The sequence below is a fragment of the Castor canadensis genome, chromosome 11 (genome assembly GCF_047511655.1).
Source record: "Castor canadensis chromosome 11, mCasCan1.hap1v2, whole genome shotgun sequence".
NCBI classification, from domain to species: Eukaryota; Metazoa; Chordata; class Mammalia; order Rodentia; family Castoridae; genus Castor; species Castor canadensis.
In genome coordinates, this window is record NC_133396.1 from 53,935,781 (window position 1) to 53,955,841 (window position 20,061).

Consider the following 20,061-nt stretch of genomic DNA (forward strand, 5'->3'; position numbering starts at 1 on the left):
TAAAGGTAAACAAAAATGTTCATTTTAGGAAGCCGCTTTTCCCCCACTCTCTTTTGACACAGGGTAGCTAATTCAGGCCAAGAATAGATCCAAGATCTATGTTGTTGATCTGGGTATCATGCAGTCCAAATTTGCATTATACAGTTGGGAATTGCATTTGAACACACGCTCCTCCAAAGGCCAAGTCTGATAACAGAGCAAAGCTGCTCGTGTATTTCTTTTGAGGAAGCGTTAAGCTTAGGACGGTTAGAAATAGTCCTACTTCCCCTTTCCTAGAAACCCTGTTACCTTTTCAACCAGAACAGTACAGTTGAGGTCAGATCAGGTTGCCAGAGGCTATGAACAAAACAGCCACTCAGAGTGACAGCTGTCAGCCTCCTTCTTTCCCTCTCTAAACAGCAGCTGGCCCTCCATCACCAGGACCCCTCCTCTTAGTGCAGGCTCAAAATCATAAGTCATATTAATGATACCATCCCTAGGTGGCAAGAGGTAGCCATGAGTCAGGTGAGCACAAACAAGAGATGTGAGATGCTCAGGCTGAGCCAACAGGTGGATTTGGGTAGAATTTGACATTTATGTCTATGATTCCTACCAAACCTAACTTTCCTTGTGGTGATCCTCTTGGTTCTCTGGGGATAAGGTCCTTGGAGAATCACAGGGGTCAAGGCACAGGAAACTTAGCTGGTTTTCTCTGCCCTTCCCATGACCACAGCCTGAAGAATGCTCTGCTCACCTGTGGCAGGGTTCCACACTGCATACCTTTTATAAACCTTCCAGCCCATATTCACGATCCTGGAGTCATTTGGAACATCCATGACATCCCTAACATTCAGGGCATGACCGTGCAGTCCTACTCTGCTCTGAGATGCATGGAGAACCTATGCTATTGAATAGAATAAATGACCCACATGTAGCCCACAGGACACTCCAAAAAACACCAGCCAGGGATATACTTCAGGAAAGAGAAGGATGCGGCAGTAAAATTAGGGAAACTGCATATTCTCCATCCCTGTTTGGCAGCCTCAGTATCATTAGGACAATCAAAGTTCCAAGAAATGTGCAGTCACTTAGCCTTTATCTAAAACAGCTCTGAGACGCCTTTGGAAACATTTTAAGATTCCTTTTGGAAGACCCAGACCCTGAGGTTGGGTCAGTGAAGATGCCCAAGGGTGGATGTCAAGGTCCAGGGATGACATGAACCTTAAAGGGCTGGAATCCCCCAGGAGATTCTCCTGGCACTACAGATCCAGGCTCCAACCCTACCACCCAGCATCGTGAGGTGATTGGGACTCTACTGTGGCCCCTGGAGAAAAAGTTTCAAAACCAGGAGGAATGAAGAGAAAAGGGTCTTTTCACAGGCATGCTGTCCACTCCCCTCGCCCCCCAAGCAGGACTCACCATTGGTGGCCGTGTTGACATAGTAACGCCGGCCTTGAGGAGACAAGTAGCTCTGCCAGCCAGGTGGAAGGATGACGGTCTGGCTCTCCTCTCCCGGTGGAGGGGGGACCATTCCAGGCTTCTGTTAGACAGGAAAGAAAAGGTCACGTACACTTGGCATTTTTGCAACCATTTTTAAACCAGAAAGTCAGAGGCTGATGAAGTCATCTGGAATTGCTTGACACTGGGGAGAGCATGGTCCACAGGACTTCCTGGGGACAGGTCACAGGTGACACGCATGTGAGCTCAGGGGTGGCATGAGCAAGCAGTAGGAGGAGCTCTCATCTCTGCGAAAGCCTCTCCAGTGCAGAGGGAGATGCCAGGCAGTTAAAGAGCTGGGCTTCCTCCTCGTGGCTGGATCATGGAAAATCAATCACAGGGTGCTGTGCTTGCCAGGGGACCATCACTCCACACACCCCCTGTGGAATCTGCAGCCTGGAATCCACAGGACCACCAAGTACAGCAGCAGACGAGGCCCTGGCCTGCTGTGCAAACCAAGCAGAAGTAATTAATGCAAGTCGCGGCAGAGCGAGATGTAAAACATTCTGTAATAATGCTGCAAGTCCATGAAAGCTGGATGGGGTTTTTCTCATCAAATCACTCTGGCAAAGAGAATTAGGGTACAGAGACAAAATAAACACTGGCTTTCCACCGCATGCAGGTTTTTACACTTTGATTCTTTTAACCGTGCATAATATTACTGGGTTTGCTTGTGTGTGTGTGTGTGTGTGTGTGTGTGTGTGTGTGTGTGTGTGGTACTAGGATTTGAACTAGGGCTTCACACTTGCTAGGCAGGCCTTGTACCATTTAAGCCATATCCCTAGCACTTTTTGCTCTGTATTTTGGAGATAGGTCTCAGTCTTTGCCCAGGCCAGCCTTGACCTTGATTCTCCTATTTTACCCTTCCTGCCATTACAGGGATGACAGGTGCATACTACCATGCCCAGTTTTTCTCCGTTGAGATGGGGGTCTCATTCTTTTTTTGCTCAGGATGCCCTCAAACTACAATCCTCCTGATCTCAGCCTCCCAAGTAGCTTGAGATGGCAGTTGTCCAGATATTGGTTGAGATGGGGGGGGTCTCACAAAGTTTTTGCTAGGGATGGCCTAGAACTGTGATCCTCCCTATCTCAGACTCCCAAGCATCTAAGATTATGGGTATGAACCACTAGTATTATTCTTCCTAAGAAACAGACAAATATATAATGTCAGAGAAACTAGATATAAAATAGACTTGTATTAAAACAGCATCTATAAACCCCCTGGTGGTAAGACTGTGGGCAATTTTCATTCTTTTCTTTCTACTTATCTGTTCCATCTAAATCTTCTATAATAAACACAAAAATAAAAGTTTTTAGATAAAGAACAATTAAAAATAAGGACAGAGAATTCAAATTAACTCATGATTTGCTGTAACTTTTGAAGAAATTAAATTTACAAAAGTCAGAATTCTAGCCACAGAAGAAAGTGGCATGAATTTCTCAGCCAAGTCAGAGCCTCTCAGAAACATTGATTGTCACCAGCTCCTCAGGGTCCTCATTGTCCCCTAGCTGTGCCCACAGGGGTGGTTTCTTTGGTCACAAGTGAGAATTCTTAGGAACATAGGATAATGGGTGGGAAGGAGGCAGCAGAGACATGAGCTCTCAAGGCTGTTCTCCTGCTCTGGGAAGGCTGTAACACCATGTGTCTCTGCTTCCTAGCCACTCCTGGGATTTGAGTAAACATGGCCTCCCTCTGGCCTTCTGTGTAGTGTGGTGTGTTTCATTGTGAATTTCACAACTACATTAAAAGCTTTCCCCTGTGCCCTGGACAAGCTGTCTCCTCCACATGCACCTGCTAACCCACAGAGCCACTTTGATTCCAGATGGAAGACAGTTTTCTATTTGCAAGTGATGTGAGGGGTACAGCAGCCAGGCCAAAAGCACTGTGGTGTCTTGCAGAGCACATCCATTCAGCAGAAACGCACACCTGAGCAGGGGTGCCTGTGCCTCCATGCACATTCTAGCCAATCTCAGGATGGAAGATGACCAGAATACATGCAAGACAAATGGTCTAATGTTGAAATGTTGAGGAGGGAGGGAGGGAAGGGAAGAGAGGGGGAGAGAGAGAGAGAGAGAGGAAGAGACGCATGTGGGTAAACTGCGTATATTACCCCACATATAGCAGACTTTACATTTTGGGCAAGGGGCTTTTGAAGCAAAGTAGGCATAGGAGTCCCAGGGGGCTGAAGAATGTGTGTTTTCTGAAGGGAAAGCAATCTAGAACCAGAGGGGTGAGATGCCAAGTCACTTCCCTTGAGTCTAATACTAGAGCGCACATAAGAGGGGATGCCCATGGTGGTGCTTGTCCCAATAACATGGGAGGAAGTGGGAAGTTGTTAGTGGGTAGTAAGCAAGGCTTAGAAATTGACATAGCAGCTGGGCATGATGGCTCATGCCTGTAATCCAGCTCTGGATGTGGGGATCAGGAGGATCAAGGCTGGTCTGGGCAAAAAAAAAAAAAAAAAAAGTGAGATTCCATCTCAACCAACAAGCATGGTTGTGGAGGTATGTGCCTGTGATCCCAGCTACATCTGAGGCCGTAAGTAGAAGGATAGAGGTCTGAGGCTGGACCCCTTCAAAAGTGTGAGAGCCCATCTGAAAAATAACTAAAGCAAAAAAAGCTTAACTCAAGTGGTAGAGCACCTGCCTAGCAAGTAAAGGGGTTGAGTTCAAAACCCTGCCACTGAAAAGGGAGGGCGGAAGGAAGAAAAGGAAGGAAGGGAGGGAAGACAGGGAAGGGAGGAAGGAAAAAGGGAGGGAGGGAGGAAGGAATGAAGGAAGGAAGGGAGGAAGGAGCAACCGATATGGCCAGAAATGGATTGCAGAGCTGCAGACCCAGAGACTCAGAGAAAACAGCCCTCTAGACTCAGGCTCTAAGCACCTCAGTGTCAACCCAAGCTCTGCCATGTGGCAAGCACATAACCTAGGGCAAATGACTCAACCAGGCCATTTCCACATCTATGAAAAGGAAGGTGCTAATGCCAGCCCAGCAGTGAAAGGCTGCTAAGATCAAAGCTACACACTCTGCATACAGGAAGGAGGGGTCCCTCAGCACAGATGCTCAATGGATGGGGGGGTCCCACTGGATGGGGGTCCCACTGGGTGGGGGCCAAGACCAGGCTCTCCCTCCCAATGGGACAGCCTCCCCTTCACAAGTCTGAAATGTCACCATCAACAGCTATTTCTCTGAAGTGTCTGTTTCCAAGGTTACAAGAAACACCTGCAGCAGAGGTTAATGCCTGGAGGCTGGTGGGGAGGCCACACCTCCTGTGGGCTGAAGAGGAAGCAATTGAACCTTCTAAATCCTTCTAAGTCCTGGTGCCCCACCTACGAAGGAGGAACAGGAGCCTTTCTCTCTTCCTGATGCACAGTACCTTGATTTTCTCTTTAGACTCTAGTTAGTTTATCTAAATAAATTCCCTGGTGAGGTCAGAGAAAGACCCAGTTTACATGTAAAGACACAGATGACCAAGGAGGTTTAGTCTCTGCTTTGAGGTCTCCCCTATCTAGGAAATACAGGCCCTTCAAGGAGGCACCTGAAACTAGGCCAGGGAAGATCAAGAGGTGTTGAAAAAGAGAGAAGGGCATCCAGGCCAACTGGGCCTATTTCCTAATTCAACCAAATGGTGAAGGTGGTCTCCAGTGTCCCTCCTACTCAGCCACAGGTCCCCCCCTCTGCCTGCCATCTGACTGCCCTGCCTTTCCAGAGGCAGCCCCATTCCCCTTACCTCTCCTTTCTTAGTGTGAGGTTCCTCTTGCTAGCTGAACTCAAATGAATGAGTCAAAAGAGGTGGAGATGTTAAGTGGTGGCTCATGCCTATAATCCTAACTATACAGGAGGCAGAGATCTGGAGGATAGCAGTTCAAGGCCAGCCTAGGCAAAAAGTTAGCAAGATCCCACCTCAATCAATAAAAAGCTGGGAGAGGTGATGCATGCCCACCTCTGTGGAAGGCATAAATAGGAGACCTTATCGCAAAAAGAAAGCCAAAAGGCCTGGAGGTGTGGCTCAAGTGGTAGAGTGCCTGTCCAGCAAGAGTACAAACCCCAGTACTAAGAAAGGAGAAAAGGGGGGGGGGGGAGAAGAAAGACAGAGAGAGGAAGAGAGGGAGGGGAAGAGGAAGGAAGACATGGAAACAACTGGGTATATGACTCCAAAACTGAAAGCATTCAGACAAAAACCTGTATGGACCCGTTCACATAAACATTATTCATGATGGTCAAGAAGTAGAAACCACTCAAATGCCTACCCATGGATGGATGGATAAACAAAATGTGATACCCATACAGTGGAATATTATTCAGAAATAAAAAGAATTGTGGCAGGAGCTCCAATTCATGCCAGAACATGGATGAGCCTTGAAAACATTATGCTAAGTGAAAGAAGTCAGCCAGAAAAGGCCACGTGTTGTATGGTTCCACTTCTGTGAAATGTCCAGGGCAGGCAAAGTCATAGAGGCAGAAAACACTATGGCTGCCCAGGGCTGGGGTGGGGGGAGGGGAGAATGGGTACAGGGTTTCTCTTTGGGGTTATGAAAATATTTTGAACTAGATAGTCGTCATAGTTGCATAATATCATGAATATATAATGTTACAGATGCTCGATTTTATGTTATCTGTATTTTGCCACAGTAAAAAATGTTCTTTAAGAAAGAAATGGCAAAGGCAGAAGTTAAATCACTCCATGTAAGAGGCCAAATGCACCAATACTACCTCACTCTTTGTGGCCACAGAGAGGCAAGAGCAGTCAACCTCCTGTTATTGTTCAAAGCCATTAAAAGGACACAGTGTGGATGACAACCTGATAATTAAGGACCTACCCAAATTTTTAATCAGTTTCCTTCTGAGTGAAATCCTTCCCTTCCCTCCCTAAGTTCTGAGGCTTCTCTCCTCAACTCTATCAACTCTTTCCCATGGGAACAGAAATGAGAAGCCAAAGTGATACAGTCAGTGAGTTGCCGTCCTATGTAGAAGGAACAAGATCGAAGTAGTAGAGTAGGGTGGGGGAAGATGAAGGGAGTTTTCCTCCAACTCAGCAATTTGGAATCTAACTCATGAGATGTCTTTGTAGGAATTATAAAGCCTGTCTCCGTCTGGAAGAAGCCATCCCTGGACCAGAGTAAAGGAAAGGTTTCAGTCCTTCCCATTCCATCCTCATTTGTTCAGTAGGTAACCTGCACAACTATATATGAAAGTCCATCCTCTAAAAATATGAGGAAACGTGTCAATCTTCTACCCCATTCCCAAAACATGTGGAAGGCTCATTCATGTTATAGCATATATCAGCATATCATTTGAAAATTTTGCAGAATAATATTATGCCATATGGATATATGTACTACATTTTGTTTACCCATTTATCACTAATAGTCTGGGCTATTTTCACCTTTTTTTTAAGCCAATATGAATGATGTTACTATAAATATTCATGTCCAAGCTTTTGTATCTTATCCTATTTCATATGTAATATTAAGAGATTTCTAGACCACTTCAAAGCCCTAGTCTAGTAGGTTTCTCCAGGAAGATCTGCACTCAGGACCCATTTGTACCCAGTAGCAGTGACATTTATCAATCACCAAATGTATACTGTACACCAGGACCTGGGTAAGGTCCTTCACACAATTACCCAATCTTTATAACTAGTCTGTCTCATAGATAGAATTTATTCCCATTTCAAAACAAGGAATCTTAAAGAGAGTTTAATAACTTGTCCAATTGAATTAAGCGGTAAAACCAAACTACCTTAAAATATTAGCTTGGTGGTAGAGTGTGTGCTTAGTATGTGTGAGGCCCTGGGTTCAATCCTCAACACCAAAAACCACACACACACACACACACACATTAGCTTTGTTACAGAGAATTCTTTTTTCCGGTATTGGGGATAGCCTGGTCTAGTAAATTCTATCCAGTTACCCAAAGCCTGGTTACCCTCAGCCATTCCCCTAGCTATGCATAAAATTAGCCTCATTTCTTCACTTGGACCACCTGAGCTCCAGCGCCCACCCAAGAATGACAATTCAGACCTGATCCTTCTTCCTGTCTCACAGTCTCCAAATGAGCATATGCCTTCTTGGGAGAAGTGCAGAAATATCACCACCCTCATCCAAGCCATCACGTTCCCCAGCTGTAGCCTGCCTTCTCTCCTCACTTGAAATCCAATGGAAAAAAATGTTCCTCTTAATAGTGGCTATCCAATTCCCTTGGAAATAAAGTAAATGGGCAAGGGAAGTCACTAAGAGATTAAAAACAAATGCCTGAGCCAGGTGTGGTGGCATACTCTCGTAAACCCAGCACTTGGGCCGTTGAGGTAGGATGTACATTTGAGGCCAGCCTGGGCTACACAGTGAGACCCTATCTTAAAAAACCAAAACCGAAAAACAAACAAGCAAAAACCATACTAAAACCCAAAACAACGATAACAAAAATCCCCCAAACAAAAATGCAAATGCCCCTGCAGCAGTGTTTCTTGAAGTGTGATCACCCAACAGACACCTGGAATGTGGGTTCAAGAGCACATTCCTAGGCCCCAAGTCCACCACCAAATCAGGCTGGGGGCCTGGGAGCCTGCATTGTTAGTACACCTCCTGGGTAGGTCCTCTGTTTATGTACTGTGGAGCTACTCAGGGGCAATGCTCACAGGAGCAACTGAGACAAAATATCACTGCTGAAATGGAAACCAGGAGGAAACACAAAATTTTACCAAGTACAATTTGTAAAAAGACAATGCAGAGCTGTATGATGACTTACTAAAAAGAAGAATCCTATCCCTCAACCTCAAGCCCTTTGAAAAGACTATTTTAAGAAAGACTTGAGGTTGGAGCTGCAGCTTCCAGGCAGTACCAACCCCTATACTCAACTCCCCATAGCCTTCTCCACTTTCCAAGTTCAAGTTCATCCCCCGACACCACCTCCACCTGCGGGACGCTTCTGTGTACACCTGCCTCTCTTACCTTCTGAAGCAGTGAGCAAATGCTACTTGCAGGCGTTAACAGCGGTCCTTAGACACTTGATTTAGCAGCCAGATCAGAGAGTTTTAAGATCTTCCATTCTGCGTCTTCTCACACCCCAAACCCAACAGCAATAGGAGCTCTAAAGAAAGGCATATCCACAGGGCTCTGCACCCCCTCTCCCCCCACACCCAGATCTATATATAACACCTCTGAAGTTGTCAGCCTAACGAGCCACTTTCTGGCAGACCCGTTGCCATGACAATGACTGCTAATGAGCCCAGTGCTGTGATTGGCACGGCTTGAAGACTCCTCCACAAAGGACTCTCCAGCCAGTTCTTCTCCCTTCCGCAACCACAAAATCATCTGGACACCCAGGAGTAGCCAGGGCATGTCTGGGTGTGCCCGGAAGGCCTCCATCCCTGGAAAACTACCATTACTATCACAGCCTGAGGAGTCCTAGACACAATGGCCACGAGTGGCCTCTACCACCAGTTCTGCACTCAATGGGGCGTCATGTAGTGATGGGAGCTGCAAGAGAACATCAGGAAGACTAAGGTCCAGCTAGACTGGAGACTGGTGATTGACCCCCACCTCATGCCTTTCTGCTGGACCCCTATTTAGGGTGGGCAGAAGCCTTCACAGAGCTGGGAATGGCGAGCCATTGTGGCCGTGCCTCCCACGACGATGTCACCAGCTTCAGAGTCTGTCTGTCTACAAGAATGCCAGGCACAGGTGGAAGTTCTGTTCTCTGCCTAGCTCTGGAGCCCTCCTATCTATTCAGAGATTCTGACTCACAGGAAGTGGCTAAGGAGGAAGTAGGGCATGGCACGGGGCATTCTGGGGAGTGTGGTCTTCACAAGTAGTTTCCTAAGAGATAGGCTGGACCCTGGTAGTGGTTCATGTTCTTCTGAAGTTCAGAGGGTCAGAGACTTGGCCAGGAGGAGGAGGAATAGAAGAGAAAGAGAGGAGGGAAGAGAATGAGGGGCAGAGCTGACAGCACCACACTATGTGATTCAGAAGGTCACGTCCCGTTCATAGCTTAGTCTCAGCACGGTATTCAATCGTTGAATACCCAACGTTGAGTGGGTAAAGGAAAGGAAGCTGGGACTCAGAGTAGAAACTTTGTTTCAGACAGGTAAAGGTACTCTTTCACCAAACAGCGCAGCAGTACGAACGGTGTGTGTGCTCCACCTACGACCAAACTGCAGCTTTTGGATCGAATTGAATGGACTGTGCAACAGTGGGTAAAGGACTCTTCACCTGCAGAAAGAAGATGGAGGAGAAACAGCATCCAGAAGCCTCGAGATAAGTGCAAGCTTCTAATAATAATCTCCTATGGTATCCAGGCCAAACATTGCAGGAAACTGTTCAGCAACCCCCACAGAGGGCAGGGAGTTATGGCATCAATGAGACAAGAGCAAAAAAGACCAAAGATATGGAAAAAACAAAAAGCAAGTTGGTTTGAAAAAGAAAACAAAAATTATATGAACTAGAAACAAGAAATGACAACTGTTATAGGGAAATTTGAAAAGTTGTAACAGGGGGCAAATGCACGTTGGTGGCAATAAAACATAGAATTGGTATGGAATAAAAAATGAATTAGTTATGTACAAAACAAAAATTTTCCCAGGAGCAAAGAAAATAGGGGAAAAAATAAAAAGAGAGAGAGAGAGAAAAAAAGAAAAAAACCACAAAAAAAACCAAGAGGACAGACCGGCAAGTCACGAGATGGATACCAGGTCTTCCTGAAGAGGAGGTCAGAACATAGGCTCAACAGGTACACAGGTCAATGGAGCAAAGCTCTCCCAACCTGTCAGCATGGCAGGCCCCACACTGTTCAAGACAAAACAGCTTTTAAAAGACCAGCAGGAAGACATGCACTAACAATAGATGCATGGAGCAAAGATATGGACAAACTCCCATAATCCCTGAAATAGGAAGATGTAAAAAAATAAAAGGCTAAAAATAAGGCTGGCCTTACAATTCTCTAAGCACATTGGAAAAGGCACCTCTGAGGTGTTACGGGGATAACCTTTACATGTAGCCAGACAGACAAAAACTCAGAAAACACCACTCGTGGGTCCTCTGAGTTAAAAGTACACTTGTCACTCAGTAGCCACAGGGAACTGGTTCCAGAGGCCCCCAGATACCAAAATCCCTGGATACTAAGAACTTTTTATAACTTAATGCAGAAATTACATTGGTGTTAGTAGTAAAAGTAATCTAGAAATGGTTTCATGAAGCCTATGTACATCTTCCTGTATACATTAAATCATTTCTAAAATTCTTTTAGTACTGAAAGTAATGTAAACACTATCTAAAGTTATACTGTGTTGTTTAGGGAGTAACAACAAGAAAGTCTGTACATGTCCAGCAAAGACACAATTTCTTTTACAAATACTTCCAGTGGTTGGTTGACTCCATGAATGTGGAACCTGCTGATACAGAGAGCCCAGTGTGCTTAAAAGATGTACTCCAAATGCCTGAAAGATTAAGACAAATAAAAGTGAAGAATAAAGAAGCCATTGGCTGAAGGCCAAAGGCTGAACACGGGAAGCAACTTACAAAGATGTATAAATACTTATAAATTCACTTACAGAATAGTACAAGTCACTATTCACCATAGAAATGCAAAAAGAAAGAATGATAACCTGATTCACAAATTCTAGATAGTACTTGAAAGAAATCGAGGTGAGAGGGAACAAATGAGGACACTGAGCAAGACGGTCACAGGCGTCAGCTCTTCCTTCCCATCTGCCATGATTTGGATTGCTTTGGCCCCCAAAGGTGCTGGAAACTTGATTCCCCAATGCAACAGTGCTACATGTAGCAGGACCGTTAAGAGGTGGGGCCAGAGGGGAGGCCATTAGGTCACTGGGAGGCTCTACTCTTGGAAGAGATCAGTGCCTGTCTTGTGGGGGTGGATTGGGTCACTTTGACTTGGATTAGTTGTTTCAAAGCGAGTCCAGCTTTCTTAGCTCACTCTTGTTGCCTCTTGCCATGTGATACCTTTCTCTCTCACTCACTCATCTTTCATGTGACACCATCTATCATATTATGACTTATCATGATACCCTCACCAGAAGCTGATGCTACTACCATACTTTTGGACCTCCACAACTGTGAGCTAAATTAACCTCTTTTCTTTATACAGTACCCAGTCTTGGGTATTTTTGTTATAGCATCATAAAAATGTTCTAAAATATCATTCCAACAAAGGAATATCCTTACCAGGTGTGGTGGTATATGCCTGTAATCCCAGCTGAGGGATGTCCTGAGGCCAGCGGTGAGACTCTGTCTCAAAAGTTAAAAAGAAAAAAAAATATCTTCCACATCTTGTCTTTCCTACTGAAGCTATCAGATACTCAGTTGGCTCCCTCTTGTCCTCTGGCATTTAGTGTCAGCTCTTGTCTCTTCCCTGGAGACTAACGCTTCCCAACCAGAGAGGATACAACAGAAGTGTCTTTGAAGAACCTGGCACTGTGAGACTTACCTCCACCACCTTTCACTGGTAACTGGACAATCAGCTTTCATAAGGAATTCTGAGCCCTGGAATCCACTGAGGAGGGTAGGCTGGAACTAGAACACTACAGGCTGAGGGAAAACCCAAACTCTAAAGACCTCATCTTTCCCACCTGTGTGGCTTTCTTTTTTTTTTTTTTTATTCATATGTGCATACAATGTTTGGGTCATTTCTCCCCCCTCCCCCCACCCTCTCTTTTACCTCCTCCCCATCCCCTCCCTCTACCCCCCACCCCCTTGCTACCCTGCAGAAACTATTTTGCCCTTATCTCTAATTTTGTTGAAGAGAGAGTATAAGCAATAATAGGAAGAACCAAGGGTTTTTGCTAGTTGAGATAAGGATAGCTATACAGGGAGTTGACTCACATTGATTTCCTGTGCAGGTGTGTTACCTTCTAAATTAATTCTTCTCGAACTAACCTTTTCTCTAGTTCCTGGTCCCCTTCTCCTATTGGCCTCAGTTGCTTTAAAGTATCTGCTTTAGTTTCTTTGTGTTGAGGGAAACAAATGCTATCTGGTTTTTTAGGTGTCTTACCTATCCTTTTACCTAAGTCCTCACAGGGTTCCCAGAACCAAAGCTTAAAGAAGCCTTAAAGGAAGACCCACGTTTGAGTAACTGGGTCCAAACAGTCAGAGGTTTAACTACAACCCTCCATGTGTACTCTCAAATCCTTCTTAATAGAAGTCAGCAGGTCTGCCTTTTGAGTCAGTAAAAGGAAAGACCCAAACCATGTTTTAGTTATTTAAATGCAAATGTCCCCAGGACTCTTCCAAACCTGGCACAATCCAACTGTCCTCAGGCTTCTCTGCCTGGGGTAGATGGCTGGGATCACAACACATGAGGCAGCAATAATCCACATCTCGCTGGCTTGAGTCCCCTACTTGCTTATGTTAGACCCTGCTCCCCTGAAACCTACCTGGACAATATCTAAGACTGCCCAGAAGGGGCCAAACTTGGGCTGCCATGCCAGGTTCTCATCTCAGGTCCCCATGGAGCATCCACCAAGTTTCCTCACTGCATCAGTCACTTGCCCCACATCACCACCTGTCACTGTCCTCTGTCCACCAAACAGGAGAAAACCTCATACCACAAACCTGCTAGCCAGTGGTACGGGGGCAAAACACCTTGGCCATTTCAGACTTATGTAAGTCCCAAAGGTTCTGACCACACTGAATATCCATGTGCAAACCCCCAGCGCCTTCCCGAGGGCCAACCAACAAACTGGGTGTGTTTGTCAGGACCCAGAAGGGAGAGGACACAGAACAATAGTCTATTTTCTGACCCTAGGATGGAATAGAGTGATCTGGTTAACCAGGAATTTTGATGAACACAATTACAATGGAGCCCATGCATCAGGGACAGGAAGTCAACCGTCACAAGGAAATTTGCAAAGTTCGAAAACATGGAGTTTTCAGGGGGACAGGGATTAAGGAAAAGATTTGTAAATGATCCTACAAACTGCATGGATGAGTTGGGTGGCCCCTCCTGGGTCAGAAGTCATTTCACATCCTTCAAGGGTCAAGGAGTAAAGGACAGGAAAGAGATGTTGTCTATGGACCTTGCATACATTCCTTTACATATGAGCCCTTGCTTCCCAGCCCTGGAAGAAGAGATCTTTATGCTCATTGTACCTAAAGACATGAGATATCTTAATGGTTTCTAGGCTGATTAATAGACAATGCAAGAAATGTAGAAAACCCCATGCATGCGTTACTTTTGTGTGGCTGTGACCAAAATACCTGACTTAACAACTTAAGGGAAGAAAGATTTCTTCTGACTCAAGGTTTCAGAGGGTTCAGTCCATGGTCAACTGACCCATGTGTTTGGGAAAAACTTCATGGCGGTGAGGGTGTGTGTTGAGGAGTTCCTCACCTCATGGTGGGGAGAAAGGGAAGTGGGGCAGTGACAGGAAGGGACCGGGGCAAGACACAGCACCCAAGACATGCTACTTCCTCCAACCAGGAAGGAAGTTCCACCTCTTCCCAATGATCTATTCAAATTTTGAATCCATCATGGATTAAATCCTTTATAAGGTCACAGACCTCTTAATCTAATTATCCCTGGAAACACCCTCACAGACACACCCAGGGGTGTGATTGAGCCAATCAAGTTGACAGTCAGCATTAACTGTCATGCCCCAAATACCAGCACAATTCTCAGATCTGAGCTGGCTGGTCCTTTTTGTTGGTGGCAACTGCCCAGTGACACCATGGCAGGGATCTGAGAGATGTTCTCTCTTATGCATCTTTTGGGATAATCTCAGGAGTGACCAACTGGCTTAATAGTGCCACTGAATACCAGAGTCACTCCTTTGGCTTCTCACAGAGGTTTGGAGAAGGTACCTGAAGGCCTTATGCCTGTGTTTTAGGGACACAGGACTGGGTGAGGGGAGGGGGTCTCTGAAAGTAGAGAACTTCCCCCAAGAAGTAGTATAGGAAGCAAGGACAGTTTCCTCATCTTGAAGCCTGGGCTGGAAGCTCCCAAAGGAAGCCCATCTGCTTTGTCCCACTGCTAAGCTTTGTCTGGACGTGATGGTTCAACACAATTAAAAGGGACAAGGGAGTCTTCTCCTGGCAGCCTGTTCCAGCTTTTACCTTCCAGGCTAGAAAACCTGAGTGAATCTGCTTACTGGCTATATTAGTTCACTTTGTGTTATTGTAATAAAATACTTGAAGCTGGATGTTTACTAAAGAAAAGTTTGTTTAGTGAAGTCAAAGAGCATGGCACCAGCTTCACAACAGGGTAGAGAAACAGAGGGGAAGTTGGTAGTGTACAGTAGGGACCAAGCTTTATAGCAAACCTCTTTCAAGAGAACCACATCACTCAGTGAGACCAGCATTTGATCCCTTCTGTGGACTGGCTTCCATGAACTCACCATTAGCTCTCCTCACTACTTCCACTTGTCCACACTAGGGACCAAGCCTCTAGCATGACCCTTTGAGGATACGCTCAAATTGTATCTAAACCACAGCAGCAACCATTGATTAACAGAGTCATTTCTTGAGCTCTCCACTTACTAATGGGCTGCTAAGAAATGTGGTTCATTCCCTCCTACCCCTTCCCTGGCAGTACCAAAATAACATGGGACTGTTCTGACAGCCTCCCTCCAACTCCAGATGAAAAAAGCTTTAGCAGAAAGCAACAGGCCCAGGCACAGAGACACTGTGTTACCAGACAACAGCTGCAATGTGTGCACCTCCTGTCGTCTCTCTGGGCCTCAGTTTCTTCATCTGTAAAATGTGGGGGTTGAAGCACTAAAGATGGAGGTTGTAGGACCCAGGGGACATCTTTGGTAGTGGAGCCTAAAGCCACCACTAGGGACATTTCAAAGCATTGCATGTCCAGCTCAGCTTGCAAAAGCAGCAGCCACAGAAACAAAAGAGGCAACAGAAACATCTTAGCAAGGAACACAAATGTTCATGAAACTATATATATGTGCTTCCCTCCAAATTCTTTTGAGCTTTAAAAAGGAAGCGGTTTCAAATCCTTTGGTCCAAATATTCTTCCATTTCCTTAGCTGAATCCTGCTTGGAATTGGTGGTTTGGCAGTGTGGCTCAGTGGTAGAACACTAGCCTAAAACGCCTGAGGCCCTGAGTTTGATGCCCAGAACTGAGAAAACAAACAAGTACAGAAAAAAAAAACTGTTTAGAAATGCATCTGAGACACCTATGAAGTGGTGGACCCAGAAACTGGACACGAAATACATACCCCATCAGGATACAAGACCGTGGCCATTGCCCTGGGTCTGTTTGGGGAGGCCAGGCACCTGGGAATTCTCCGCCTCTCCACCACAAGTCACTATTAATGGCCAATTAGTGCTGAAATGTCCCAACTTGTTCAAAGAGGGATTTGGGCTAGAATTTAGCACTTCTCCTAATCCTGAAAGTTAATGATCTCAAAATACACCCTAGATTTTGTATGCTAGTTTATGTCTATAATCAATTATTTATCTTGCCCTACAAGATACTTTCAGGACTGTTAACCTTCAATTCTCTCCCCAAAGAGCAAGGCCCATCTAGATGATTCCTGGTCAAATTTCCCTTTGCTGGGGTGCCTAGAACAAAAGAGTTTTTCCAACAAGGTGTTGAGAGAGAGAGAGAGAGATCATGTAATACCCTCCCTAGATCTCTCTTTATTCTTAAGCTATGGAACCCCCAAATGTCTTTCACAGCTATTTATTTCTGGCACTTTCTCTGATGTTGTTATTTCTTTTGGTGCTTCTGGAGTTTGAACTCAGGGCTTCGGGCTTGCTAGGCAGCACTTAGCCATGGTTCCAGCCCTGTTTCTGGTACTTTCTAAAGTTGTGATGCCTTTGAAGAAAACTCCACAACCAAATTTACTAAGCACTCTATTCTATTCAAAATAGAAATTTAAGAAGTCCAGAAGTATATGTGGAAGATAAAAAAGTTGATTTCAAATTATAGAACAGGACTAGTAGAGCCTAGGAAGGGTGTGGGGGAGGGAAAGGTGGAGAGAGGATGGTTAACAGGCACAAAGGTGCAGATGAACAGGAATCTTCTACAGTCTGCAGCACAGTAGGGTACCTATGGTTGACAACAATTAATTGAATATTTCAAAATATCTAGAAGAGTATTTTGAATATTCCCAACAAAAAGAAATGACGATTATCTGAACTGATGGATATGCCAGTTATCCTGATCATTACACATTGCATGCAAGTATTGATATGGATCACTGTACCCCATAAGGACATACAATTATGTGTCAATTAAAAATAAAAATATGTCTGTAACCTGTACTCTGGAGGCTGAGGCAGGAGAATAGTGAATTTGAGGTCAGCGTGGGCTACCTAGCAAAACCCTGTCTCAGAAACCATAAATAAATAAAATAACAATAAAAACAATAATAATAGCAGTTGAAAGCCTCTATCCTCAGTCACAGGGTCAGTAGCACATGCAAAGCAGCTGCCCACCAGAAAGGAAGTCCAAGCGTGAGGGAGACAGTTGCTCCCCGCACATGACTCCTTGGGGAGTTGGTGCCGTTTTAACAAAAGCGGACTGCAGCTCATTAGGGCATAAAGATGGGTGCCTCTGCCTGCCCACCGTGGCTGCCATCCAGCTGGCCCAGCTTTGTGGTTGCTTAGTGTGAGCTGAGCAGCCCGAGGGCACCAAAAGCAAACGGAAGTGGAAGTGTCGAGTCGCACCATGGAGCCTCGGTCTAGTTACTCTGCAGCACCGACTGCCTGTGCAACCAGTGATTCTGATCAAAGACTTCTGACTCCTTTAATTGGTTCTGAACCAGCAGCCCGAGGGAGATGAAGCCTAATGGGGGCGGCGACAGTTTCCAAGAGTCACTAAGGGGTGTGATCTACCAACCTACTCGGCTGCGCTTTTGGAGCCTCTGTTACTGAAGCTTATGAACTAGACAGATGGTGACAGCCAAGGATTTGACTGTGGAGGGCTGGGACCTACCACTGCATCATAGCAACGTGCAAAGAGCACAGACAGGATGTAAACTGGGGCCTGAGTTCTCGGCCCAAAGCCGCTGCAGTCTTGCTGAGATCTTAAGCAACCCGCTTCATCTCAGCTGGGAGGCCTCAATTTCCTCATCTCTTAAATGTGGAAGTTGGACCAGATGGTCTGTGAGGGCTTATTTTTAATATATGTGTATATCGCCTAATATTCGTATTGCTAAATGTTAGTATTAATGTGTCTGTTTTAAGGACACACCATTTTTGTAGGAGGAAAATCACATTCAAATGCAAGCACATGATTCAGAAGTACAGACCGTTCCTGAAACACTGCCCAGGCAGTGGGATCACACCTCTTACCACGGTGAGTTCTGTCATAAGGGGCCTGTGTCCCACCTTTCCTATTAGAGCCACCCTCAAGGTCCAAGCTCAGTTTGCCTAGCAAGCGGATAGCTGCCCTGGCATCCTGAACTCAGAGTTCACTTGTGCACACCATGAGCGGGTTCCAGTGGAATTCTGAGCCTGCCTGCTAGCAGTTACCACGTCTGGCTCACCCTCATATTACACCCCAAATGCACAGTTCACACCAGTTTGGGGACACCCTACCAATAGCCTCTGAGTCCTATTTGCCTCACATTGTCAAGAACTTGACTTGGGCTCTTCCCAGCTCCTTGATTGCCCCTTATAGTCAGTCATCTGCTTTGCTAATCCCTCCTTCCCCAGAACCACCCCATCCTGGTCCACAGCCAGACCTGCCAGCACCCTGTAGTTGGGGCCTGGTTAGAATTTTATGGACTTGTCTGCGTTCCTTCCAGCAGTGATTCTCCAGGGTGGCCCCCAGCACCAGAAGCACAGGTGTCCTCTGGGAGCTGGCTAGAAATGTAGAGGCCCAGACCTTGCCCCAGCACCAGATCTGCACTTCAAAGGTCTCTGGACAATTCAGATGCAAGTTCACATTTGAGAAGCCCTGCTTCTCTGGGAGGTCAACTGGTCCTTTAGAAGATGCTCCAGGGTAACAAACCCATTACCTTCTCCTGGCACTGCTTCAGGCCTCTCTCAGAAGCTATGCCAAAATCAGGGATGCTCACTGACCCAGAGAAGAAGAGGAAGATTCTATGCAGAGACGAACTAGCCTTTCCATACAAACTGAATCCTGCTCCCCGGCTGTACAGAGTCTCAACACGCTAGTTACCAAAAGTCTAGGCTGACAAGAGGTCCCTCTTTCCAAAGAAAGAGGATGTGTAACTTCGAGAGTCACAAAGGATTCAGAACAAGGCTGTCCATCCCTAAATCTCAGAACTGTTTGCACTGTAGCAGCTGCTGCCACCAAACTGGAAGGAAAGATCGGGCAAGCTTGGAAGCACATTGTACACTAGGCAGATCCCCCAATGACCTTGATCCCCTTACCTCCCTATAGAGCTTAGCAGCTCCCCACACCCTACCCCCTCCGCCAAGGGCTTGCACCTCAAGTGTCCCAGGTAAAACTGGGGCGTGGGAGAGAACCCTGATGGGAAGGTAGAAGCCGGGTTTCACAGTTGGAAAAAGTTAACTCATTAGCACTCCCCTGCTTCTTCATCACAGCCCCTGCGCACGCCTTCCCTCCACAAACACTCCCTGGAAGCTTTCTCTCATCTTCTCCTGATTTTTCACATGGTCCTGCTCATGCTCCCTGCTCATGCCTTGGGCCTGTGAAAGGTGCCCCAGACACGCTGGGTCCCCAGCAGTTAGAACTAAAATCCCACAGGGATTTCAGGATGGCTTCTTGAAAGTGTCGAAGGCATTTTAGCAACACGCAGAGACAGGGCACAGAGCCCACTGCTGAGGACAGGCAGAATTGATTCTTACCATTAGAGAACAGCTAATCCTCCCTGGGGGCTGCTACCCTGGAGAGACTTAGGGGTGGTCTGAAGACCCCAGGCTCAGAGCTGGGCTCCCAGCAGCTTCCTCTCCACGGCAAGCTCTGCGGGAAGTGAGGCTGAGGCAAGCAGCCACCCCAGGGCCAGTGCTCTGGGCACCCTGGAGGATGTTTCTGTGGCTTTTCTCATCGCTGTTCTTTCACAAAGAGCCCACTACATTGCACAGTTCCTTCCAAATCTCCTTCAACGTCTGTTGGGAAATCAACAACTTATTCTGGACTTTCCAGATGCAAAGTTTCTAGAGGACTTCATTTTTTTTTTTCACTCTCTCTTTTTTTCCTTTCTTAGCTTAAAAAAAAAAAGTTGACTGAGGTCACAACACACAATAGCAAAGCCTGTGTCACTGACCAGATGCCTCCCACCCCCCAGGCCTGTGGACAAAGGCGGTTTTATCCATGAATTTTAGGAGAGATGCCCTGGACCTACCCAAGCTCTGCCGGGGAATGTCCTGCCAACTTCTTCGTAGCTCTAAGTCACGGCTCTGGCTCAGCCCCAGCCCCAGCCCCAGCCCCAGCCCCAGCCCCAGCTGTGTGAACCCAAGGCCAGATTAAAGCCATCATAAAAAGAATGGAGAATGTTCCGCCAAAGAACTATTGTGTGAAACCCATCCAGAGCTGGCAATCTGGTGTCCTGAAAGGTACAAGATGTAACTCTCTCTGGCCTTGGCCTCCAATGTACCCTTAACCATCATCATCCAAACCTGGATGGTCAGTGGGCAAAAGAGAGGTTATGCTGTGCATCTCAGATACAAAGGGCCTGGGGGTCA

The 20,061-nt window shown here is 46.2% G+C and overlaps 1 protein-coding gene across 16 annotated transcripts in view; it reads right to left on the reverse strand.

The window, feature by feature from the left end:
• The window catches only part of Gas7 (growth arrest specific 7), a 227,357-nt gene that overhangs the window by 83,605 nt on the left and 123,691 nt on the right, over positions 1 to 20,061 (reverse strand). For 10 of the 16 annotated variants that reach the window (XM_074046803.1, XM_074046814.1, XM_074046809.1 and 7 more), the window contains exon 2: positions 1,399 to 1,519. In XM_074046803.1, coding sequence (XP_073902904.1) covers positions 1,399 to 1,519 — 121 coding nt within the window. Of the gene's footprint in view, positions 1 to 1,398; positions 1,520 to 7,497; positions 7,602 to 8,424; positions 8,583 to 9,015; positions 9,036 to 19,224; positions 19,419 to 20,061 lie in introns of those variants that run through there. The other 6 variants (XM_074046813.1, XM_074046808.1, XM_074046806.1 and 3 more) reach the window with 5 other exon arrangements.